We start from the raw sequence: 26,683 nt of genomic DNA, 5'->3' as shown, positions 1-26,683 counted from the left end.
GGGAAAAGAATAAACCAGCACAGGCAGACCTGAATATCTATAGCATAAGACCAGTGTTGCTATTCTTTGATTGTGATTGGCTGTGTCTACACTAGCCCCAAACTTCGAAATGGCTACGCAAATGGCCATTTCAAAGTTTACTAATGAAGTGCTGAAATACATATTCAGCGCTTCATTAGCATGCGGGTGGCCGTGGCGCTTTGAAATTGACGCGGCTTGCCACCGCACGGCTCGTCCCAACGGGGCCCTTTTTCGAAAGGACCTCGCCTACTTCGAAGTCCCCTTATTCCCATCTGCGCATCTGCCCTCCCATTAAATTGGCCTTTTGTGTGCCTTTACCCTATACTGTATTATACATATTTCACTGGGGAGACCAGTGTTTCTAAAATTGGGGATCCTGATTGTCAGGGATTTTTATCCCTTGGGCATTATCGTCCAAGTGGGCCAGGGGAAACAAGCCTTTGGCCATTAAACATCAATACAGGTACAGGAAAAATCTAAAGTCACACAGGCTGCCATTTAGCAGCCCCTGCAACGGTCACTCTGAGTCAGTTGGTTTCCCCAGTAACCTGAACTCATAAATTATTCATAACAGCAGGTTCAAAATGGAGCCCTCTGATCGGCCCAGGTAAAAAACTTCCAGCACCTTCGGCCAAGAGGAGGACCTATTTGAAAACACCTGCATAGAATCTTGAGTATGCTAATCATGTAATGAATATTTATGAGTTTGCTCTATAAATCCAGGAGCCGCGGCCCTGAGGGACACAGGCTGTGCACCTGTTACCTTGTACGGAAGAGCATGGCCACCCAGTGGCGTCCGCTGGACTCCGAGGCCAGGCCTGAGAGCTGAAATCACTGCAGCGCCTGCCCTCAGGCAGCACCAGCCAAAATTGCTGACAATCACTGTGGTGTCTGCCCTGCGAGCGGCGCCAGCCGGGAGCGAGAAACTGCTGGCTCACCTCACGTGCCCACTGGGACAGAAGCAGCGCCAGCGCCCCAGAGCGCCTCAGTGCCCACAAGCAGTGCATTGCGTCGGGGAGCAGCAAGCAGGTCTTTTGGCCAAGTCACCGGGTGGCGAACTGGCCCCACTCCAGTGGCGGTACTGCGTACCTGGTGACATAACCAGGGACCTGCCAACGATACCACCAGCGCTCCCCAGCATCCGTGCCTGCTGTGCTTAACTGGACCTTCATTTACCGGACGAGACTCACTTACCTGGACAGGACCCCTATCACCGGACACGTAATCTACCTATTGGACCGTGGCACAGCCCAGGACTTTTGACACTTCACCTCATCACAGACACTTTTTGGGTACTGGGTTCCCTAACAGGGGGGTTGGGGTCGCACCTCAGCCGCGCCCTTTCCAGGGCCAGGGAAGGGCTGCATTCGGGGCTCGACCCTAGGGCTGGGCTTGTCCACCCAAATTCAAAGACATTTAATATCAAGCTGCATACTTGAATTAATAGTTTTTTATTATAGTTTAATTACTCAAATAACACTTAGTCATAGGATTAGTTAGTAATAGTAAGTTATACTTGCCTTCATGCAGGAGGGTTAACAGTGAAGGCATAGCCTCCCAGTTCCCCAGTTACCCTGCACCTTTACCTATCCTTTAATCTCCAAGCTCCAGCTGGGTGGGGCCACGGCAAACACCCAGTTGGTAAGGGGGCCTCGGATGCGGAGCCTTAAGGTCCCCAATAGGCCGGAGTAGCGACCCAGCCTGAGGGTATAGGAGAAGAAGTAGCGCCCTTCTCCCCCTCGGAGCTAAACTAAGCATACTGCCTTTTACCTCTTACCTTAAAAGTCTATTTCTAACCACCTTGTTTTTGCCTTCCGGTATAATAAAGAAAGTTTCACAGGTTGCCTTTATGGATTTAATATTAATAACAGTAAGGATTTGTTAGTGTATAGGATCATTATGAACTGTTTTATGTGTTTATTTTATACTGTTTGTTGTTCATTTGCCTGTTGTTCGCTCTGTTAAATAAACAGGACATTAGTTTCACCCCTAAGCCTCCTCGTTCCACCTTCGCCTCTTGAGCTAGCCACTGCCTGCCAGGGGAGGTTACACCTATACAGCGGGAAGGCTATGTGCACAACCCTTGGTCCTCTTGCCGGTAGCGGGTGGGGCAGTCTGCAGAGGGGTGGGGCGGTCTAACGTTGCCGGGCCTCTGCCATCCCTCCTAAACACCTTAGGTCCTCGAGGATCCGCACAACTAGAGCAGGGAGCCTCGCAATCCGGTCGCGCTAACCGGGCAGCTCAGAGTGGGCCATAAGAGGTTAATAATTCCCCGTGACACTGATGAAAAAGAAAGTTGCAGGGGGTTTCCAAGGCTATTCTGGGACAGCCATTGTATTGCCATGCTTAGTTCTGCACTGCCTTCAGAGCTGAGCATCTGGAGCGTGGTGATTTTAATGTTAGCTGGGCACCCAGATCTGAAGGCAGCAGCCTTCCAGCAGCAATGTGGAATTATGGGTGGCAATACCATACAATGCCAGCCTTATTTCTGAGCTGCTCCTGGTGCTAACTGTGCCTTCAGAGCTGGATTCCTGGCTAGCAGCTGCCGTTCTCCATCTGCCCAACTCTGAAGGCAGTGCTGCTGCCAGAAACTGTACAGAAGTAAGGGTAGCAATACCCTACAATTACAACTCCATGCAATTTCAGATTTAAATATTTGAAATAATGAAATTTATCATTTTTGAAATCCTATGACCATGAAATGTACCCCAATGTACTGTGAATTTGGTAGGGCCTTAATTATATATCTTGTTTTGAGCATAATAGCTGTAGAATATTGATCAAAGGAAGGATCAATAAGTTCTTGATTATTTTTAGTATAGTGGGGCGAAAAGCCCAGACAGGAGTCAGGGCGCTACCACAGTAGTTGCTGTGCATACAGATAAAAAAGATAGTCCTTGACCCAGAGAGTTTAAAATCTAGACAATGCAGACCAAGGATAAGACAGGAAATGTCTCCATTTCACAGCTGGGGAACCAAATCACACAGAGATTCAAGAGTTCAACTAAGGTCTGGGTGGGTGTCCGTGGCAAAAATGGGAATTGTGCTTGAAGTGAGACTAGAATCTGAGTCCAGCACTGGAATATAAGACCACAGTCCTTTTTAGAGAGAAATGATGGTTATACTTCACACATTGCCTGAATATTAAAACTAAGCATAATGATCACGATCACACCATTAGTCATTTTCTATCACTGCTTGAAAAAATGGGAACTCTTTATTATATATGCCCATAACTGTGACAAATCACTTTTTAATTTTAATATTCTTTGTTCTTCCAAATTTGTAAGAAACTTTAATGAATAAGAGCAACCCCAAATAACTGACCATTGAGATGATATTCTGCATTGGCAGTGGTCAGAAAATATTTCCACTAAAGCCATTGGGTGCGTCTAAACTAGCCGGCTACTTCGAAGTAGCCAGCACAATGTCAAAATAGTACGCGTTGCGTCTACATGTGCCGTGAGCTATTTCAATGTTGAAATCGACGTAAAGTGGCGAGACGTCGAAATCACTATTCCTAGCTGAAGCCCTACTTCAACGTCAAAGTAGGGCATGTGTAGACGATCCATGTCCCGCTACGTTGAAATAGTGGGGTCCTCCATGGCGGCCATCAGCTGAGGGGTTGGGAGATGCTCTGTCCAGTCCCTGTGGGGCTCTATGGTCGCCGCATGCAGCAGCCCTTAGCCCAGGGCTTCTGGCGGTTGCTGCGGCTGCTGCTGCTGCAGCTGGGGGTCCATGCTGCATGCACGGAGTCTGCAACTGGTTGTCGGCTCTGTGGATCTTGTGCTGTGCAGGCTGAGTGTGTCTGGGAGGGGCCCTTTAAGGCAGTGGCTTGGGGCTTTGCTGGCCCCTTATTTCGACGGGGAGCACTTGTGCGTGTGGACGCTCTGCATTTCCTTCCCGGGCGGCTCCTTTCGAAGTCCTCCGTTGTTACTTCGACGTTGAATGTCAATGGCACCAGCCCTGGAGGATGTTTAGACGATACGCATCGAAGTTGCCTATTTTGATGTTCTTACGTCCAAAAAGGCTACTTCGACGTAGTGTGCTAGTGTAGACGTAGACACTATGTTTTAACAGAGTGAGTCCAGTTACTTTACCTCCTGATCTGTGAAGAATTAAGTCAAATGAGTCAACAGTGTGATGTTGCTGCAAAAAAAGCAAACATGATTCAGGGATGCATTAACAGTTGAGTTGTGAACAAGACATGAGACGTCATTCTTCCACTCTACTCTGGGCTGATTAGGACTCAGTTGGAATGTTGTCTCCAGTTCTGGGCACTGCATTTCAAAAAAGATATGGAGAAATTGGGAAGGGTCCAGAAAAGAGCAACAAGAATGATTAAAGGTCTAAAGAACATGACCTATGAAGAAAGGCTGAAAGAACTGGGCTTGTTTAGTTTGGAAAAAAGAAGATTAATGGGGGACATGATAGCGGTTTTCAGGTATCTAAAAGGGTGTCATAAGGAGGAGGGAGAAAATTTGTTCTTTTTGGCCTCTGAGGATAGAACAAGAAGCAATGGGCTTAAACTGCAGCAAGGGAGGTTTAGGTTGGACATTAGGAAAAAGATCCTAACTGTCATGGTGGTCAAACACTGGAATAAATTGCCTAGAGAGGTTGTGGAGATATTTAAAAACAGGTTAGATGGCTGTCTATTAGGGATGGTCTAGACTGGACTTGGTCCTGCCCTGGGGGCAAGGGGCTGGACTCGATGACGTCTCAAGGTCCCTTTCAGTCCTAGTATTCTATGATTCTATTATTCTATGATTGAACAGAGCCACCTAGCTATAATTCCATTGTCAGGATCCTGTCCAGCTACTGAACTCAAAACCAGATATATAATTAGGGCCCTACCAAATTCACAGTCCATTTGGGTAAATTTCACAGCCACAGAATTTCAAAATAATAAATGTCATGATTTCAGATATTTGAAAACTATATTGCATCCCCCTTTAACAATACTGAAGGCACTTCCATGAAGCATAGCACTACAGTTTGCAGAGTCTGCACATGCTGTGGGGGCCCGGCACAACCTGGCTCCTTCCAGATACAGCAGAACTGCATCATTCCCCATGCCTCATGGGCCTTCAGAATCAACAATAGGAGGTGCCGGATTTGCTCAAAAATGTTATATCTACAAGGTATAATTTTAAAAACTCCCATTCCTAAGTGTCTAACCCTAACTATAATATGCTTTTCAAAATGGGACATAAACTCTTAAGTCTCTCAGGCACTTTCTGAAAATTTTATCCATGATCTTCAAAACTGCCTCACAACAAGCTCTTGAAATTCTTACTCAGCTTTAACTCAGTCATATTCAGGCAAATTCCCACAAAATAAGATGGATTTATTTGAACATAACTGGAAATTTTCCTGAGTCAGGACTCAGTAAAACCAGATACGGAACTCAAGATGTGGTACAGGTTGAACCTCTCTAATCTGGAAGTCTCTTATTTGGCAAACTCCATAATCCAACATGATATTAGTTAGCTGGATGACCGCTTATCAATGATGTGGCCAAGTTTCCCATGGATTGATAAAGCTTGTTTACAGCCACCAGTCCTGGCTCTCAGTGTTCTGTGCTATTATTTAGCTGTAATTTACCCCTAAATGTCTTCTAAGATCCCAGTAAGCAGTGGAAGTGTTGGTAATGTGCTAGAAAATACCGACCTCTCATCATCCAGCAAATTCTCTCATCTGGCACCAGTCAAGTCCCGAGGGTGCTGGACAAGAAAGGTTCAACCTGTACTAACAACACATCAAAAGGAGAAAGTGAGGTGGTTCTCTAAACATGTGAATACACACAACAGTAAATCAGTACTTATGGCGAGTTATGTGATCAACAGAGCATTAGTAATTATGAACATAGTGATTTCTGAGTTTTTATTTACTGTGGCTTGCTAAAACTGGAAGTGGTTTTTTTTGTATCTTTTTGTCCTAGTCAAATGGTTACTGGTTTTGGAAGTTTCTACTAAAGGCAGGACTTGCTCAATTGCTATAGAGTTTCGAAAAAGCAGCTTCCTGAACTGTATGGCTCACAGATTTCTTTCGGGTAGCATCAACATAGACAGCAAAGAGTTTTAGGCTTTGTTCCAATTTTGTGCTCACTGAACAATATGATATATCTCCTTTCATATTTTTTCCTGTCAATGTTTGTAATGTATGTGGTTCTCACACTGTAGTTTGTATAGACTTCTGATCTTTTCTGTGTGTCTCCTGCTCACAATATTGAATCTTGATGTGTAGCAGGCTTCTTAGATGTGTTCTGGAATTAAAACATGCCTACTTCCCTATGTCACTGCTTTTGTTCGTTTTGTTATTCTGAAAGACTGTGGAAAAGCTTTTCTAACTATTTGCATCTGAGAAGTTAAAATTAACCTTGTCTGTATTCCGTGGTTTTCTTGTACCTATTTAGGAAACCTGTGTTGAATTTCTTTCGGTGTGTAAGTCATCTACAACAAGCTATGGGAAACTATGGCTGTGTCTACACAGCACCCTTCTTCAAAGAGGGCATGGTAATCAGCCTGATTGGACAATGCTAAGGAAGTGCTGTGATGAATATGCAGCACTTCATCAGTGTTCTCCAATCAGGCTGATTACCATGCTCCCTTCAAAGAAGGGGGCAAGTGTAGACATAGACTAGTTGAAATCCTGTCGCTAATGAAGTCAGTGAGAGCTGTTTCATCCTTCTTGCCTTTGTTGTGAACATAATATTGGATTTTATGAATTCCTCACTGTGAACCATCTCAGAGTTTGATAGTTGTGAGGAGAGAATTAGGGTCTAGAATTTTATCATGAGGAGACAGCAAGAGGCATAGCCAGGACATTTGCTGTACTGAGGGAGTGATGCAATTACACAGAGTTTGGGGTTCAGCCATTTGTCTGGAGAGGGAAACTGGCTAAACCCAGCCACTGGTGAGCACAGAGCCATATGAGGAGCACTGTAAGTGTTAAACAGCAAGAAAGAGATTAGACAAGACACTTTTGTGGAAATCACTGTTTCCATAGAGATATATATGCATTGTTTAGGTTTGCTTAGTTTACTGAAAACAAGAGTTCCAACTGTTAATATACAGAAGACACTCTTTAAGGGGCAGAAGTGTTGGAACATTTTTTCACTCCTGCAATAAACTCTCATTGTCAAGCTTCTCAGAAGGCCATTGCAACATATTTTTTAACAAAATGTAACGCTTCCCTTGAAGTTTTCACTCTAGAGAAAATTTCTCCTTGAAGAGCGTTCTTTTAGGTTCTGTCTAGACTACAGGCTTTTGTTGACAAAACCTGGGGAGCAGCCAGATTGCAAAGTGTGTTTTGTCGACAGAATGGAGAGGTTTTGTCAACAGCTGTATCCCACTCCCCATGAGGATGAATGCCTCTGTTGAGAGAGATCTGTTTACAAAAGGCATGTGTGGACATTCCAGGGGGACCTTCTGTCGACAGAAGAGGCCTCCAGGATGCCACACAAGTGCCCTGGTGGACACCCTATCCATAGCAATCAGAGTTCGATGGTTCCTGCCTCCAAGCCTTCTTAAAGCCACAGGGAGCCTGGGGAACCCAGAGGCAGGAAGCTGAGAGTGTAGGAACAGCTGCGTGGCACGCAGATCTCCCCTCTGCCCTCACACCCACAATGGAGCAGATATTGCTGAACACCAGACACCCCTGGCCCTCAAGGAAGCAGCCCCTGGGGCTCCAAGAGGTGTGCCCCTTCCCGGAGCAGGGCAGAGATCTAGGTCCTGCTGGATTTGCGAACAAAGGAAGAAACCCTGCAGGACCCCAGAACCAGGTGCTGCAATGCTCATATGTACAGCCACATGACTGAGACCCTTGCAAAATGGCGTCACCCCTGCCACACCCTTGAACAAGTCCATGCAAAGGTGAAGGAGCTGTGGCAGGGGCACCTGCGGGCCCAGGACACTGCAAGTTGCTCGGGGGTAGAACTAGTCCCCTGCCCCTACTAAGCAGAGCTGCACTACATCCTGGGGGGGGAAGGGGATACATCACCCTCTAGCTTCAACCTGTATCAGTGGCTCAACACCCACCTCACTGAGCAGAAGCCAGAGGAGGAGGACGCCACAAGAGGGATAGCTGCAGGAGCCCAATACAGAGAGCAACAGCCTGGTCATCACCCTGGACCCAGTCCCCAGCAGTCTTCTGGGCCTCCCCCAAGCTTGTTGAGGGTCCCTCCAGTGAGTGTCCCATTTGTCACACACCACAGGGTGTGGGAAGCAGAAGCAGATGAGGCACGCTGGAAGCGTTACTTGGCCAAGAACCCACACTGCGGTCCCAGCAGCTGGAACCACGTGCAAGCAGTAATGTGCACCATCCAGACCCAGACAACAGCCCCACGACATCGGTGGCATTCTGCTGCCATGCTTGTGGGAGACTGGATGAGCATCAGGCCCCCAGGGGGTGATGCTCCCAGCACCTGCCATGGCTGGAAGCAGACTAACCATAAGGGTGCATACATGACTCCAGACGCATCAAGGAGTGCGGCACATGGCACACACGCATGCCTGTATAACTGAGGCAGCACCCACTCCCACGGGCAATGCTGTGAGCCACAGGTGTGTGCATAGGCCCCAAAGAGGGCCAGGCTGCTACCAGCTCCCCCACTATGAATGAGGGGTCCCCTCTGTGGTCAGACTCCCCCCTTGGCTGCTAGCCCGTCAACTGGGGAGGAGGGGCAGCAGAAACCAGCATGGCCCCAGAGGCACTTCAGAGTCCCTGTGTAGCAGGGCCTGCTGTGCAGGCCATGTGCCTTCGTTCTTGGGACATCCACATCCCTTGATCTGAGGGGTGATGGTCGCTGCTCATGGTGGGAGGAGAATGGCCTCAGGGGCTATGTTGCGTGAATGACTCACCATCTCTCCCTCCTTGTGTTCTGTACAGCTGGACCAGCACTAACTAAAGGCCAGGCCACCCTCACGACACCAGACTGCCCCGAGCGGGGAGGAGGGTGCATGAGGGTATAATGTGTCAGCGTATCGTCCTGAAGGACATTCAGTGCACCTTGGCCTAATGCATCTGGGGGGATGTGGAGTGGTGGTCGCAGGCATGGAACAAGCTCATGCCCCGCTATGACTCAGTCACCAGCATCTGGCAGGATATGCTGGTCCAGCCGCCTGCTGATGCCCCCACTGCTCTACAGGTGCCTGCCCTCCCTCTCTGTCTGACACCCTGGGCAATGCTCACGCCCTCTCTCTCTGCCCCCTGCTTCCCAAGGCCCCCCTACCCACCATACTAACCCAGATCCCACCCCAGACCCTCCTTGTCTATCCCTCCCCGTTCCCGGCCCCAAGCCAGCCTTGACAGAGGCCCTGAACCTGCAGTCAATGCTGCTCAGGGTCCTGCTCACCCTCAGAATCATGCCCCCCCATGTTCTGAGGCCCCCCACCTCGTCCCAAACCCCCCCATCTCCAAGTTGAGAGGCTCCCGCCCCATCCCAAGCCCCCCCATCTTCAAGTTTAGAGGCCCCCATTTCCTGTCCCAAGCCCCCCCATCTCCAAGTTGAGGCCCCCACCCCATTCCAAGCCCCCCATCTCCAAGATGAGAGGCTCCCACCCCATTCCAAGTCCCCTAACTCCAACCTTGCAGCTTTGGGCTTGTGTGCAATAAGATGGACACAATCTGGGTAGCTATGCCTGGCAACAGGTGAAGCCCTCATCTACTCAGTACATGAAGAAATGGGAGCACCACAGACAGAAGGCATGGGCTTGATGTTATCAAGAGAGGCATCTCGTGCTTTAATGGAGTGGACATCAGTATCATCACGCATCATGAGCCAGATTTTACAAAAAAGTGCAGAAGATACTGATTGTGCAATGTTATGCACCAACCAACGAAGCAGCTGAGGAATGTAAAACAGACTTACATGAGCAACTACAAAGTGTTGTGAACCAGAAAGCAAAGAAGGATATCTTGATTTTGATGGGTGACTTCAATACAAAAATGGGAAGCACAAATACCGGCAAAGAACAGACCATGGGAAAAGGTGGTCTAGGTAACAAATGAAACTGGAAAGCACTTCTGTGACCTTTGTTCCTTCAACAGATTGGTGACAGGTGGTAGTGTTTTTCTACACAAAAGGAGCCATGCAGTAACTTGAGTTTCACCAACCATCCATCAGAAAACCAGACTGATCACATTTGTATCAGCAGTTATTTCATAAGATTGATGCAGGACATCTGAGCTAGAAGAGGAGGGGATGTAGGTTCAGACCACCATTTGGTCGCAATAATACTCAAGTTCAAGCTCAGGAGGTACACCACAAAAGTGACCAAGCCAGGATTGAGATTCAGCACGGAGCAGCTGCGGGATTTAGAGACAAGAGCCAGTTTCCAAGTAGAGCTGTCCAACAGTTACGCACTTCTGACAAACCTCATGCTGGAAGATGCTAACGTGGAACAAATTCGGGAACACACCAAGACAGTCTGGGAAGAGAGCTGTGATAAAATATATGAAAAGAGGACAACGCATCACAAAGAATGGATCACAAAAGAAAGACTGAGAAAAGTTAAGGAAGGAAAGGACAGAAAAGCAGCAGTCAACAACAGCGAAACAAGATCAGCCAAAGCGGAAGCTCAGAAACTGTATTCAGAAGACGACAGAGAAGTTAAAAAGGCTGCAAAACAGGATAAGAAGAAATTTGTGGAAAACCTTGTACAAGAAATGGAACAAGCAGCAGGATGGAGAAACTTGAAAGCGCTGCATGACATCACACGGAAGCTAGCCGGGTCACAGTGGATCAGCCATTACAAGATAAGAAGAGGTGTGTACTAATGAACCCAAGTAACTAGCTCAGTAGATGGAAGGAAGACTTTGAAGAGATACTGAAACGCCCTGCCCACATGGAACCTCCAGAGTTAACCACCTGCAAACATACCTCTGTAAATTAACAGCAACAGACCTACAAAAAAAGAAATCAGTAAAGCCACTGACCATCTGAAAAGTAGAAAAACACCTGGTCCAGACAACATTCCTGCAGAAGCAATCAAGGCAGGTAGTGAGACATCAGTTAACACGATGTATGATCTATTTGGGAAAATCTGGGACACTGAGGAGATCCCACAAGACTGGAAGCATGGCTAACTTATCAAGCTTCTAAAGAAAGGCAACCTGAAGGAATGCAAGAACTGGAGGGGCATCACGTTACTGTCTATTCCAGGGAAAGTGTTCAATAGGATTCTCTTGGAGAGAATGAAGACAAAAATTGATAGACAGCTCAGGGAAGAACACCTGGTCCACACAACATTCCTGCAGAAGCAGTCAAGGCAGGTAGTGAGACATCAGTGAACACGATGTATGATCTTTTTGGGATCCAAAGCAAGAGATCTTGTACTGCCCGAATAGCAACTCTCAGCATGATCACAGAACAATACAAACATATATAATACTTTGTTTTAAAAACAGCACAACCCATCTTTTGCCAAAAAGCTAATGTCCAGGGTCTCTTTTTTTGTTCTGTGATTGCACAGCTTCTAACACCATGGTGTTCAACACATGAGCCACTATCTAGCTGTGGCTATTGGCCAGTTGTGTGACAAGCTGACAAACAATAAATATGTTTTCAAAATACTGTGGCTAGTTTGCTATAGCAGTATCCATTATAGTATAGGCTGTAGCACAATAAAGTTCTGGTCCGTGACAGGGACTCCCCAGCATAATAATAATAATAGTTCCAACAGTAAATGATTGTGTGGGTTTACCCCTTCCTACTCTGGAAATTAGTGATTTTTCAGAGGAGTAGGGAATAACCCTTTCCTACAGCATAAGCTACTATGATATCAACCAGTGCTGCAACATACTAAGGAAGAAAGTAACTTGATCCATAAAGTCCTAATCAGTCTAATAGAAAATGAAAACGGTATACAAAAGCCTGTATTGTTAGAGGAAAAACAGTATAGGTTAAAGCAAGTAAAGGGTCTCTTTAATCCTTCCCAGGAATCTATCCTCAATTTCTCAGTCTTTTATTTAACATATAATGTCTGTTTCTACATCAATCTCCCCTCATCTAAAATTTTGCACTGTTACTACCACCAGTGGAGTGGCAACAGTAGAGTGCTTCAGGTGGCCATTCACTTGCCTTTTAACCATCACATTGTTTAACCCTGTTCTGAACAGGTCAATATGTTAAAAGTGCCAGAGCCCACCAAAGTCATCTCTATACTAATACTCTCAGTGGTATCAAAACAAAAAGCAATCAAATAGCACTTTAAAGACTAGCAAAATAATTTATTAGGTGAGCTTTTGTGGGACAGACCCACTTCTTCAGACCATAGCCAGACCAGAAGAGACTCAATATTTAAGGCACAGAGAACCAAAAACAGTAATCAAGGAGGACAAGTAGAGAGTCACAGGTGATATTACAATACAGGGAAACTGGCAAAACAACTGAGTTGTCCTTGGAAACTGCAGTGAAAATACTATGTTTTAACTACAAATTTGATCAATCTCATTTCTTAGTCCAAAATGAAGCCTCACAGATACTGGGAACTAATCTATGCAGGTCACCCCTTCATATTACAGACGGGACAAGGAAAGGCTGAACTAGTTTAATCTGGAACAGTATGTGAAGCAACCATGAAGCTAAAATAGGCAATTATGTACAAAGGTGGAGGCGACACACATACAGATATATTAAGGTGTTTCCCAAGCTTGGTATTTAGCTAGATATGGCGCTACACACTCCTCTATCAGTAACATGATTTAAGGATGCCAAAGTTGATCGATTAAAAGATATTATTTTACCCATCCTGTCTCTCTATAGCAGGGACTATCAAACCTTTTAGGTAGGACCCCACTTTTCATATCTGCAATAAGCAGTGCCTTCCCCTGCCCAAACTGTCTAATGTAATCCAAACTGATGGAAATTTCAGTTATATTCCTATAATGAAAAATCCTTTTGGTATATAAATGTGTATACACCTACATAAAAACAGTAAGAGATTTCACCATTTCAATAAGATGGATGAGCCTGAGACCCACCAGCTGATCATTCTGCACACCCCTTTATGAAACTTCAGCCCCCCGGGGGGCTTGCCCCCACTATCCACACCCCTGCGCTACACTACAGTCTCAGAGGAGTAGCTGTGATAGTCTGTAGCTTTAAAAAACACAAGCAGCCCTGTAGCACCTTAGAGACTAAGAAACGTTTCTTTATTAGGGAATACCGTAAAGACTAACAAATCGCTTAATAAATCAGCGCGTTCGTCTTTAACGTGCTACAGGACTGCTCGTCTCTCTACAGGTATTCCCCACGTTCCCTGGAGCCATGGCTACTCCTCAGCCCTGCCTGAACCCTCTCGCTGCAGGGTGCATTGTGCGTTCACTGGCAGCCCGGCTCCTGCCGAGGAAAGGGGCTGCAGACACGCAGGCTGTGCTCCTCCCTCCTGCCCGCAGCGCTGTGGCTAGTCACACACGTTGCCAGCCAGGCCAGGCCAGGCCGTGGCACCCGATGGGCTGCGCAGGGACCGTCATTACCACTTTCTGTTGAAAAGGATCAAAGTGCAACGCCCTGGCCGTCGCCCAGCCCCCGGCCCTCTCCCTCCCAGTGACCCCGTGGGGGCGGCCTCGGAGTCGCTCACCCTCGGCCTTCAGACGGGCAGGCCAGCGCGGGGACCCCTGTGGACAGGCACGACACGACCCCAACTGAGGGGCGGGAGTGAAGCGCAGCCCCCCTGGGGGCGGGTGAGGCCAATACGCAGGCCGCGTGGCCGGGGATGGCCTGACGCCGTGAGACAAGCCCTGGCGCCGCGCCCCCCGATCCCCCCCGGCGCTCACCCCGCCACCCCTCGCCCATTCACTAACCGGTTCTCACCGGCTACCTCCGCCTCTCAACTCCCTCCCCCTCCCCCGCCTCTCCACGTGAGGCCCCGCCCCATAGCGGAGCCTGACCCGCCCCCAGCTGTCAGACCACAGCTATGATTGGCGAAGCGCGACGTCCGTCACTGAAAGGTGCGTGCGTCACGGGGCGCGCGCCTGTGCGGGAGGAGGGCGGTGCTGGCGGGCCCCTCCTCTTCTGTGCCGTTTGGTCCGCGTTGGCACCGCGCGCTGCAGAGCTGCTCGCTTGCTGCCGCCGCAGCTGTATGGTCCAGCGCCGCTCCGCCGCCGCACCCCCTCCGCCAGCTCCGCGGCCTCCGGCTCCTCCTGGTTCTGCTCCTCCTGCCCCCGGCGGTGGCGCCCGCACCCCGGCTGTATGATCAGGCTACAGTCTTCAATGAGTAACCATATTCCTGTGAGTACCGGCCCCGCCGACCCCCGCTCCCGAGCGGCCTCGTCCCCACTCCGTTCCCTGTGCCGCCCCATGTGCCCCGCGCTCGTCTGCGGGCCGCCCCCGCCTGCCTCCCCCCCCCCCCCCCACGCTCCTCCATGTTGTCTCTTTGTTCTGCCGGCTCCGAACGGCTCCTTTCTGTGCCGAGTGGCGGCTCCTCCTCCGGCAGCCGAGAGGAGGTGGCGGAGACCTGGGCCTCCCGCGGCTGCTTTCCTGGGCCGGCCGGACACAAAGGCGCTTTGTGAGCTGGGCCTCAGCCGGCCTCGCCCGCCTGTCTGCCTCCCCTCGGGGCGTATGTGGTCGCTGGTCTCCCTCCCCCTAACGGCCCGGCGGAGCCCAGCCCTTTCGCAGCCCTGCGATACGGCCGGTCCCAGCCCCGGCTGGCAAAATGGCTCCGTGTCAGGAGCCCGCCTGTAGCGTGATGCAGCCCCGGGATCGGCCCAGCTCGTTCCTTGCGCGCCCGCCGGCCGCGTGCCGAGGACCCCGTCCATGTTGGCGGGGCGGGAGCCTGTGCGGGGCGGGGTGAATGGCCGGGATGTCGCCCTGACTGGCCTGGGAGAGCGTCCAGACAAGCCGAGGCTTGTCCGAGGCCGGCGCGTGGGCGTCCGCCGGCCGGGCGGTGTCGCAGGGAGCCGCGGGTTGGAAAGTGACTCATTGCGCGCGGGAGGGGGAGCCGTGCTGGAAAGTCACGATCCAGCGGCGGCGCGGGGTCGGCTCGTGGCTGCGGCGTGCAGCTCCCTGCCTGCCCCCGGTACACCCCCGCCGAGCAACTTCCTTTGTTAGCGGTGTAGCTGCGTCAGGCTGGGGAAGCAGAGCCCGGCTCCCCGCGCCTTTGTCCAAGAAACGAGGCCTGGTCCTCTAGTGCAGCGTCTCGGTGATCTGCCTCCGACCGGATTTTGGAAGCCCTTTGCGGGCTCGGCGGACGTCAGCCCTAGAAGCATAGGGCGGGGAGAGACCTAAATGTCGGCGATTTCGAGTCCATCATCAGCTTCCAGTAGCTTCTTGTGCAGACTTAAAAATATGTCGTTTATTGAACGTTGGTTAGCTCTCTACTAGGAATGCACTTGGTACCTCGGTTGAGAACCCCTGCGGTAGTTGGAGCTGGCATCTCTTACCAGGAGGTTAGTCTCGAGAGTAAATCACAAGATTGGCTACAACATAAGGAGCTTTGTCCCTCTTTCCTCTGAGGGAGTTAATAGTTTTTTTGCCTCTATTTTCTTGTCAGTAAAAGGGAGGGTTTAAAAAAACTGACTTCATGTCTTTCTTGCATCATTACTCTTGTGATGAGACAGTATCATCCTGAAAGGGAGAGGAAATGCCTGCAAATGAGGGCAAAACTTTCTGGGTCTTGTCAAAGCTAAGCAATTAATACACAGTAACAGAGAGGTAGCTGTGTAAGTTTGTAGTCTAACAAAAAACTGCAGTCATGTGGCACATTAAAGGCTCATGAAATGATTTATTAGGTGATGAGCTTTCATGGGACAGACCCACTTCTTCAGGTCTGTCCCACAAAATCTCACCACTTAATAAATCATGTTGTTAGTCTTTAATGTGTACTTGACTGATGGTTTGTTCAACTTGCAAATGATGATAGTTGAATGTTAAAATAGTGAAATCTTGTGCACAAGTTGCACGCAATTCAACTGGTAGAGCAAAGAAACTGTATTTTGCAATCAACATAGTCAAATATCCAAATTGTGACATACTAGTATTCTAAATGTGTGTGTTTTATTCAGAGTGTTTCTAGCTCTGATGGCTCCAGAGGGAGCCTTCTGGTGTTGTCTGCTGGAGTCTGCAGGCTGTCTGAAACAATGACTCAGCAGTCTGAATTCCACCTGTTTCACCTACTAATCTCATAGGGCACCCAGCTCAGAAGCCTGGTAATTATCCTTACATGTTCCACATTAATTAATCCATCACTGATTCCTTTAGAAGACAGAATGACAAAAGGGTTGGGAGGGGAAGGAAATAGACTGTAAAGGATCTAGAAACCAAAGGCACCAATAGCAGCAGTCTGGAGGAGAACATACCATGTTGGTGAGGGGTAGTTGTAGGTCAGTAGAATACTAAGTAAGTTTAGTTGTAAAACAAAAAAACAAACTTTTTTTCCTCTGGCCTCTGTGCTTTCTCACTGTCTACAGGAGACCTGCCTTTTATGGAGGTGTGTAGGGAGTACTGAATTCATATTCTGACCCACAGACCACAGCTGAACAAAATCTGCTCTCCTTCCAAATGAGGCTCACCTACAGGCTTGTCACAAAATAGTGCAGGGCTTTGAATATCTGGAAATATTTTTTCTGGTTTTTACTGAATTCTAAAAATTGGAAGAACAAATTATCCTAGTATAGCAGCAATACAAATTTTAGTAATGCTTTAGTTGCATATATGCGACCCATGTTGCTAAAGACCTATACATACTTTTTCTTTTGTATATGCATTCAGATGTGTAGCTTCATGATTTAAAAACAGTATGCAATAGGCAAAAATTCTCTTTTCATTGCTGTTAAATACATACAATCTTGCTATTAAAAATTTACATTTTGTAAACTTGCAAATATATAATCCCGTCTATGTACCACGTTTTCAATTCAGAAGGATGGAAGATGCTTAATTAAACTAGTAGGAAGCAAGTGGTTTGCTATTTCTCTACAGTAATAGCCTTAGATGATACTGTACAAAGCCAAAAAAGAGTTCTGAATAATTATACAGTTGCAAAAGCAGACAGGAAGGAAGGACAGAGAGGAAGCAGTAATTAAGAATTGGTTTGACTACACAGGGGGCATTCAGAAAGAAGAGTCTAAATTAACTGAAGGTTTGAATTTAAAGTGGGCTAGCTAGTCATATTAAACACCAGTGTGGGCACTTATTTAGTAATAGCATGGCTTTAATTTGTTTTGGAAATGACTTAAGCAAAATGGAAATAAGGCTGCTCTAAGTCTTAATAAGAACATCCTTACAAGAATTTTAATGTGTGGTTTATTCAGTACACTTTAAATTCACATCTTTAATTTAGGTTAACTTTCCTGTGTGTCTGAGAAGACATGGGGCATGACTGTTGGGGAGTTTTGCATGTTAATAAATCTAGCCTTCTAAACCTGTGTAGTACAGTTCCTTCCTACAGAGGACTTGTGAAATTACATGACTTGCTTTGGGCGGTCAAGCAGGAAGTCTGGCAATGTCCCAGCTCAGTCCTGTGCTTTAACCATAAGAATCACCCATCCTTGAAGCATTGCCAGTGTATAATACAGTGGTAGGCAGCCTGCAGCCCATCAGGGCTCTATGTGGTCTGAGAGGCATAACTGTTTACTGTTGCTCCAGGTTGCTTCCTGTGCATCCAATCATAGTGCTGCTGTAATTCAGTTGGCTCACCCTGCAAATTCTAGGTACACCAGTACAATTAAGAAAACTACCCTATCCCAGAAAGTAGTTACAATGGTCCTGCGACCCAGTGAGCTGGAGGGCCACTTGTGCTGTTCATTCACTAGCATAGTTGCCTGTTGCTGGTGTAGGAGGTTGTATTTTGGAAGCTGGAAACTTCCTATTTGAAATTTGTATATGGACAAGCTGTCTTCCCAAGAAGAGATGTGGGGTTTTTTATAACAGAAACGTGAACAGCACGCATTCGTGTACACAGATGAAACTCTTTAAATCTTTTGAACAGTGGTATCTGGGCCTGGTCACACTAGTTACAGGCGTGGTCCCCCATGCCTTCTGCCCCGAGGGCACAAAGGGCATGGTGGCCACAACCATTCTTTTTTCCTCATGGTCTGTCAGCATGATCCCATATCCGTGATCTTCTGACAGTGACTTATCTGACTAAAGTAGAGCTAAATTAATTTGTTCCTTATTAGAGTTCTAGAAAACTTACCGTAAGGGGTATGCTTTTCTACCTTGTCTTCAGGAGGACTCTGATTAGATATGACATCTCTTCATGCCACTGGGGAATTGCAGGCCAAATCCAACATTTCAGTTCTGCTGGTATTCATAAAAATCGCTACTCAGCTGCTGTTTAATGCTGTTGGTACATATGTGTCCCCTGCTAAAGTTCCCTAATATCTAAATGTTTGCTTATGGGCAGGTGCACTACCACTTAACTCGTGCTTGAAGTCTGTCAGGATTTACAAATCAGGTATTAAATTACTTATCTGTCCTGATGGACATGACACAGTAGGCGTGTTCAAAGGCTGCATAAAAGCATGTCTACTGGATTCAGTCCATCTTCCTCCCAAAATCAGACCATGGAAGTGGTGCTTTGCCCTTTTATGTAGTAGTTCAGTGGTTGGAGCACTGCACTCAGGATTTGGGAGACCTGAAGCTGGGGCTTCCACCCACAAGTCTCCCATCTCACAAATGAGTGCCCTGACTGTTCGAATATGTGGTATTCTGGAGTGGGTTTCCTGTGGAAGCTTTTCCACTTGATATAAAATTCATATTCATTTACTGGAATGAGCATTGAAACCTGGGTGTCTGTGGTAACTATATTAATCTCTAGGCTATAGTCATTTTTTCTAATCTGGTAACAAAAGGGCTTGAAACACTTGCCCCAGATTACTTTATCATGATTTTTAGGGAGCTCTCCTGGGAGGTAGAAAGCCTGTGTTGGAATCGCTGTTGTATGTCCATCAGAGTGGGGATTTGATCTTGGGTGTACTATAACCTAGTTGAGCACACTAATCATGGGGTATAGGGGGCAGGTATAAGGGTGGGACTGGTTCAGGCACCTAGCTTAAGGATCAGGTTCTTGGCTGTGAGCGGTAAGAGGTGGGAGTTTGGGTCACACCCTTCTCACTTGCGTTTCCTACAGCCTAGTTTATGATAGCTCCCTTCTTAGCATGTAGGCTTCTGTGGATTTTTTTTTTTAAGATGCCTGACTTTCCACAGGTGTTCTGTTGGAACCCAGCCCTAGTGCAGGGTTATGAGTTAGTTCTATGAAATAGTAGGGCACCTGAAAATTAGCATTGCGATACATAACCTTTTTCTGAATCTAGTTTCTCTCAAAAGGACTTGAATCAACATATCATAGAAGATTAGGGTTGGAAGAGACCTCTGGAGGTCATCTAGTCCAACCCCTGGTCACTGTAACCAATCCCAACTAAATCATTCCAGCCAGAGCTTTGTCGAGCCTGGCCTTAAAAACTTCTAAGGTTGGACAGCCCACCACCTTCCTAGCCAACCCATTCCAGTGCTTCACCACCTTCCTAGTGAAATAGTAGTTTTTCCTACTATCCAAGGTGGCTGTACCCCACTGCAACTTGAGACCATTGCTTCTTGTCTCCTCTGCCACCATCCTGTCTGGAACTTCCCTTCAGGTATTGGAGGCTGCTGTCTAATATCTTCTCATTCTTCTCTTCTCTCAGCCTCTACTAATGTCATTTACTCAACCCCCCTAATCATTTTTCTTGCGCTCTGCTGGACACCAATTTGTTAACATCTTTTTTATGGTGGGTGGCATAAAACTGGACACAGTGCTGAGTAGAGGGGAATAATTATTTCCCTTGATCTGCTAGCAAAGCTTCTGTTGTTGCACCCACAGTATAACATTAGCTTTCTCAAAAACAAGGGCACAATGACTGCTATCCAGGTTGGTTGAATACAGGAAGGCCTCACCATTTGTGGATTTGCGGTTTTATTTATGTGCAGTTTTCTGTGCTGTGGGTCATCATTTCCCACTGTGTTGCACTACACTGCACTGCCAAGCACATGATTCGTTGTGCTCCTGCTTTCTCAGAGCTCCCTCGCAACCACATTAAGGCCACTAAAGGAACACCCAGCCTTAGTTATGGCACCAAAAAGAAAGTAATGATGGAAACGGTGGTTAACAGGCTAAGAAGGGGAAAAGGTGATGGCATTGTCAGAAAGTTGAATTACTGGATAAGCAGGCAAGTGGTCACACTGTGCCCTCTATAGCTGGGCTGTGTGGCATTAGTGAGTCTACTGTGTTACATTAAAGTGGCAGGCAAAACAAGGCACTTTGAAGGATGGAAAGAGCACAACTAAACAGCTACACATCACAATGTTCATTGTGAACCCAGCCCTGTTAACCCAAGCAACAATTAGATTTCCAGGCAATGAGTACAAAACTGTTTTGATTGACTAAGCTTGAAGTTGTTTGCATTATCTTTGTGTTCCAGACTGGCTGCTAATTTACCCCTTTTAAACTTGCTTGTTGACAGTTACATAGTAGGCAATAAAATGTTCTTAGCAAACCCTGTTTGTGTCAAACTCTCTCTCCCACCCCCCCACCCCCCCGCCCCTTCTGGAATATAAGTCCGGTGAATGGGGAGGCCTTCTTCCGCTGTTGACAGGTACTGCAGTTTCCTGATCCTTTGCTGCACAACTGCTGCCTAGTCAGTCCCTCACCATATTGTAGCAATGCATGGGATTTTTCTGTCCTAAATGTAAGTCTCTCCACTTGTTCTTGTTGATGCTCAGCAGATTTCTTCTAACCCAATCCTCCAATTTATCTGGGGCATGTTTCTTAAACTTTTTGAGACCATGGAACATCAAACAATACTTTTTATGCCAAACACCTATGAAAACTACATTTAAAAAGAAACATACAGCAAAAACAAAATGAAGCAAGTCAGTTATCATAGCAATAAAGAAGTAACGTATCTGGATTTAAGGGCATGATATTAAGGTATGGGATGCTCACAACACACCTGTGAATTGTTCACAGAAAACCAGTGTTCCATGGAACATAGTTTAAGAAATAATGGTCTAGGTCCCTGGTGTCAGATATGCTTGCTGCTCGCTACATGTGGCAAACTGGATACTGCGGTGTGGGGAAATGCAGCTCTTCACAGCAGCACACATTGAATGTGTTCCATGCATGCGCCTCACCACTTGGTGGGGCAAGCGCAGAACAGCTCTTCCTGTGGCTGCAGCACAGCAGCAACAGCTCTGGTGAGCAGCCAGCATTCAGTTGAGCTGCAGCGGGGAGCAGCGGCGAATACAGAAGGACAACAACCACAAGTGTGGCAATCTTTGAAATTACTATTGGACACCACTGGTCTAGGTCACTGAAGGGGAGGGATAGTCTACAGTGTATCTGCTTCTCCCCACAGCTTACTGTCATGTATGCTCTAACTACCAAAAAATCTGGACAGCCTGCATGCTGTTCCAGACCATGCTACAAAATTCAGCAGGCGAGAACATGTCTCTTTCTCTGGTTCATCTAATTCCCGGGGTGTTATGAAGGATCAGAAGGGACAAAAGTCAATCATAAGTACTTAGCAGTTCTCTAGAGGTCAGCTTCACATCTGATATAGTATCAAAGCACCAAGGTCAGGTACTGCATCTATACTTGTAGCCAGTGTGTCCCTTGCCCTGGACGTTGGTTGGTACGTGCAGGAGATCCTTCTACAAAGTGAGAAGACTTCAACTCGGAGAGCTTACTTCTTGAGATGGAAGATGATCGTTTTGGGCAGCCAAGCATGATCTTGAACTGTAATCAGAAGGGCTTTTTTTACTTAGCAGTCTTAATATTGGGAGCCACAAAGAAGTTGTTAAAGAGCCACATGCTGTCCTGCAGCCACAGGTTATGGACCCTCAGTCTAGCACATTGCCAACACTTCCACTACTTACTGGGTGCTTAAACATTTAGGGATAAATTACAGCTAAATAACAGCACAGAACACCAAGAGCCAGTTTGTTGGTGGCTGGAAGCAAACTTTATGGGACAAAGGGAAACTTCACCACACCCTTGATAAATGGTCATCTGGCTAACAAAAAATAATGCCCAATTATAGATGTTAGATGAGTTCTGTATTAGTGTCAGTGTGTACTACCTTCACAGGAAAGAAACTTTCAAATGGTTGTCTTGTCTCCATCTTTTCTTTAAAAGGTCATGTTATCTTTCCCAAAGGATGTCAGAATGGATGAGACAGTTCATATCTTTAAGCTGTTGAACCTAACGCAAGCTACGGTATACTCTCATCTGGCAGCCCAAGGACTGGGAGGCTGCCAAATGTTTAAGTAAGCTGGATAACAAAGTTCAGCTCTCTTCTGCCCCATTACCTTGTTGAAGATAGTGAGGAGCCCCTTGCCAGGCTCTGGCATGGCTGTGCCACTTACAGGGACCCACTTGGAGATTGGCTGGCCGTGTACGCACTTAACGGTTGCCAGAATAAGAAGGAAATGGCTGGAGTGGGACAGAATGCCAATTAATTGAGAATTCAGTTTGTTTGTATACTGGATAAAACAGAATACTTCAGGTTTGTTCAGAAGGGTAGCAGTAATAGCATTGTTCTGAGTCATCATCAGTGCTCCTTGTTCCCATGCGCCAGATTGAGGAGGAATAATTGTCATCATTTGAGATACTAGATTTAATAAGGGAATCAAGGATCTGTGCCTTGTATCTCCAGCAAAATCTATTCTTCACAAAATTTTGATCTTCAGAGGGTCTTATTCATGAAAGCTCATTAACTAATAAATAAATGTTTGTTTTTAAGGTACTGCAGGACTGCTTGCTTTTTTGTGAACCAAATAAGTTTAATGATGTGATAACTTACTTTGGCTTACAAACTGGCTGCTGTCAATGGCAAAAGCCAAAGGTGAGATGAAGCTACTGTAAATGTTAGTCAGTGACCTAACTGTTGACCTAGAAAATATCAGGGTTCAAAGCCCCATTCAGTAAATGTTAGGATTAGGAAATATATTAAGTAGAGGATATGGGTTGATAATATGCATGTTTCCCAAATGAGTGGTTCCAAAATGCTTGTGGTGTCCAGTTCAGCAGTCAAATATAATGCAACTAATGCTAAATAGGCTGCAAAAATAATTATGGTATAAACGCCATTTAAAAGTAGTTACAATATTCAGCTTGTCTAGCTAGCAACAATGAAGAGATTGCATTTGCATCAGTGAGCTTCACTATTCCTTTCCATAGTCTGTCTATTTCACTTCAGCCAGAAGAGCACAGCTTGCCCTTCTGAGAGGTGGAGCCAGACAGCAATAGAAGGCTAGAAAGTATTAAAAATCGTGTTTTAGACCTTTCTTTTGTTTGAGATGGTAGCACTGGGTCCTTTATGTTGTTTCACTAGTAACATGATACAGATTTGATCCTGCCCCAGCACTAACATAGTGATGATAATGTTAGTTTTTACTGAAAACTCGTGCAAGGCACTGAAGTGTGCTCATGGACAACAAGGCTCCGTGTAAACAATAACATTTTTATTGCATCAAGATTTTCAACTCTGTCAGACACTGACTTGCACCTTGGATTCTCAAATGTTATGAAACCATGACTTCTTTCTGATAACAAAAGTCACTATGCAACTCAGAGCAGAAGCCTGCATTTCACTGAGGGCTGGGCTTTGGCATCAGGCAGAGCGTTTTGCCTTTTCATGCCGGGCTCCAGTTAGTCTGAACACCTGACCTGGTGATCTCTCTCAAATGGTCCAACGGGCAACTTGAAAACTGATTTCACTGTCAGTTTCTGCAATACACAAGCTTTCATAGTTTAGTAGCCAAACTAAGGATTTAATCTCCTCAGCCACTACTGTATCTCAGATGGCTAACTAATGCAGTAAACCCTTGAAATGTGTGATTTTTTTTTTTTAGTTGAACTTGACTTGCAGTAATGCAAGTTAAGCTCAACTCAGAATCCTGCTCTCCCCAGCCATGGTTCAGTGCCCCCAGACAGCATGGCCCTGGTTCAAACCCCCGACCCCTGCATGCAGCTTCGTCTCACCTGTGCGCCTGGTGCCGGTTCATGCCCCCCACGTGCAGCTGCAGCTCACTACCTGAGCATGGCTGCAGCGGCTCATTCCTCACCCTCTCACACACCCCACCACACACAACCTGGCTCACTGCCCAAGCATAGCTCCAGCTCACCACCCCTGCCGGTGACTCCAGCTCAAGTCCATCCCCGTGCACCCCTAACCCACCCCAGGCTTAACTCTCCTACCCCGCCCCCATGACCCTAGCCCACCAACAGGCTTAACTGTCCCCAGCTCTCTTCCCCCCCCCCCCACCCCCCCAAAATCCTAGGGCTTACCTTTCAAAAGGAGCTCCAGGTGCTCCTGCTGCTTTCCCAGGTGCAGAATGTGCATTCTGCTGGGAGTGGGAAGCTGCTGCCCAACTTAAACAAAATTCCAGTTACACGAGGGTGTGTGGGAACACAGCCCTCACAGAACTCGGGGACTACTGTTATTTGTAGTCCTGCTGATTGTGCCAGCTAGAAGTATTGATGTTGATATTCAGTATCCAGTTTACAACAATAAAATTCCTAATCATATCAAGTGTTTGTGCTACTTATCTTTAGGAAAGTTTTACAGCAAGAGAGTAAACTCTAATGAGCAAACTCTTACCTTGCAGTGTAGTTAGGTGGTGGGTTTTTTGTTTTAAGATACCATTTTGACATTGGAAGTATGGCCGCAGGGACACACAGAGACTTGGGTAGGGTAAAAAAGCAAAGCTCCTATGTTCCTGTGAATACAGTGCAACTTTATTCATGTTTATTCTTAAGTCTGACCGCATCTGATGAAGCGGGTCTTTGCCTACGAAAGCTTATGCTCATACATTTCTGTTAGTCTATAAGGTGCCACAGGACCCCTTGTTGCTTTTGCAGATCCAGACTAATGCGGCTACCACTCTGATACTAGTCTGACTAATGTGTAACTTAAAGGATCCAGGGTTAGATTTTGATTGAAATCCCTGCACCTTCTCCATGCCCAGTAATTTTTTAGGTGTATTCTCCTGTGCCGCGCCCCCCCCCCCCCCCCCCCCCCCCCCCCCCCCCCCCAAACGGAGCATTGTCTGTGAAAGTTGGAGAAAATACCACTGTTGTATCCGTCCTTTGATAACAGTTTGGTAATATATAGCTGCAGACTGGTTTTTGAGCTTAACTTTCTTGAACCCGTTTGATTTTTCCTTTTCTCTTGTGTAAATGGCTAGGGGAGAGAGCTGTTAAGCATTACGTGCACCGTTAATATTGTAATTCGAGCACAGCGGGGATCCCTGCAATACAAGTCCACAATCAACTAAGCATGAAATAACTGAACTTTTTATTTATACATCTTCAAGTATCTCCACATGTACATGTATGCTTGTATTTCTTCAAAGCAGTATTTAGGTTATCCTTATGACTTTTTGTTGCCAAACAGTGCAGTATACCATAAGGTATTTTCTCTTAGAAGCATAAAGGAAGTATAGTGGCCAACAGCAATGCTACTTTGAGTGGGAATTAGTTCATTTTCTTCACAGCCAGATCATGGATGATTACACCAATAAAACTGACTAAAACAGACATAAATGCACAATTGAGTGTACATCTATTTTAACTTGTGAAGTCCTTGTCTTAATTTTAGATCTCTGGTCGGTAGGTTCCCCATCTGGCTGACTTCCATCTTTAGTGTTGAAATGCACCTGTCCATCTTGCAGCGTTACTCTTCATTAGGCAATTCTAATCTTGCTACCTTTTAAAATGCCAATTTTTTGTAAACATTAATTGGTCATGTATCTTCTTACATACTTAAATTCAAAATTATCCATTTGGAATATGGTATGTAATAGGTGCTGTTTCACAATGGCTCTGCTCTGCTAATTGCAAATTAGTGATGCTTGCACTTAAAGCACATATATTATGGTAGCAAATGACCTGCTTTTGCCTTATCCTTTAAAATATATGAATTCCATTTTGATGGTTGGGTGTCCTGTGTAAACTGGCAAATGTTGAAAGTACTATGCATCAAAGTTATGACATCGATACGCTAATCTTCAAAGTTCACCAGGAAGCAGATACAGAAATTATATTCACTGAAGTCCAAGACACAAATGTTTCAGCTTCTTCTGGGTGCTCTCAAATGTGTCTTTTTTTCCACAGAAATACAGCCATTAAATAAAAGTTCTATTAGCCATAAATTGATTTGAATTTTTTTGAGCTCTGATACTGTTTTTTGTACTGCCATGAGTTCGGGGGGTGGGTGTTGAGGACCTTTCAAGGTTCCTTCCTGATCTTGTCAAATATAATTCTGAATTCCAAATGTTATGCATTCATATTACTGTGATACTTAGGGTTTTTTAATCTATTTCATTGGACGGTTTCTAGTTATACAAGGTGAAGATATTCCTAGGAAGTGTTTAGTGTAGAGATTAAAGTGTCTTCAAGTAAATTACTTCAGTCACATTGTTAAATATATTTTGTTTGCTTCCTTCCCCTCTTTTTACAGCAGTTCTGTGGTGTTCTTGGTCACACATTTATGGAGTTTCTGAAGGGCAGTGGAGACTACTGCCAGGCACAGCACGACCTCTATGCAGACAAGTGAACTGTAGAAATTCATTACTACTCCACCAAGAAACCCCCCTAGGAGTGATTTACCAGAATAAGAAGTGTTGAATTGAAATTGGCAGAGCATTTGGCAAGGAGTTCGGACCTGGATGGGGTAAACC

The 26,683-nt window shown here is 46.3% G+C and overlaps 1 protein-coding gene and 1 long non-coding RNA gene across 4 annotated transcripts; one reads left to right on the top strand and one right to left on the bottom strand.

Moving 5' to 3' along the window:
- Window positions 1-2,874: 2,874 nt before the first annotated feature.
- On the bottom strand, window positions 2,875-13,765 carry LOC142010531 (uncharacterized). Of its 2 annotated transcripts, none has more exons than XR_012644831.1 (3): window positions 13,605-13,765; window positions 5,692-5,764; window positions 2,875-4,301 (listed from the first exon to the last, which is right to left on the bottom strand). It is a non-coding gene; the product is annotated as an uncharacterized LOC142010531 (long non-coding RNA). The 2 variants fall into 2 exon arrangements; XR_012644830.1 differs by having other exon boundaries at window positions 2,875-4,170.
- Window positions 13,766-14,014: 249 nt separating this feature from the next.
- On the top strand, window positions 14,015-26,606 carry LOC142011500 (uncharacterized). Of its 2 annotated transcripts, none has more exons than XM_074991103.1 (2): window positions 14,015-14,254; window positions 26,467-26,606. In XM_074991103.1, the coding sequence occupies exons 1-2, from the start codon at window positions 14,216-14,218 to the stop codon at window positions 26,557-26,559; spliced, it is 132 nt and encodes a 43-aa protein (XP_074847204.1). In that variant the 5' UTR covers window positions 14,015-14,215; the 3' UTR covers window positions 26,560-26,606. The 2 variants fall into 2 exon arrangements, with proteins under 2 accessions (XP_074847204.1, XP_074847202.1); XM_074991101.1 differs by having other exon boundaries at window positions 14,024-14,254; window positions 26,464-26,603.
- The last annotated feature ends 77 nt before the right edge of the window (window positions 26,607-26,683 follow it).

This window comes from Carettochelys insculpta, chromosome 3 (genome assembly GCF_033958435.1).
Source record: "Carettochelys insculpta isolate YL-2023 chromosome 3, ASM3395843v1, whole genome shotgun sequence".
NCBI lineage: Eukaryota > Metazoa > Chordata > Testudines > Carettochelyidae > Carettochelys > Carettochelys insculpta.
Note: the sequence above shows the minus strand (reverse complement) of the source record. Positions and strands in the feature narration are given on the sequence as shown.

Bases quoted from the DNA above. Each gene is read 5' to 3' on its own strand.
- LOC142011500 (XM_074991101.1), top strand. From the start codon at position 14,216: ATGATCAGGCTACAGTCTTCAATGAGTAACCATATTCCT. The intron at 14,255-26,463 runs GTGAGTACCGGC...CTCTTTTTACAG, and splicing joins CAATGAGTAACCATATTCCT to CAGTTCTGTGGTGTTCTTGG.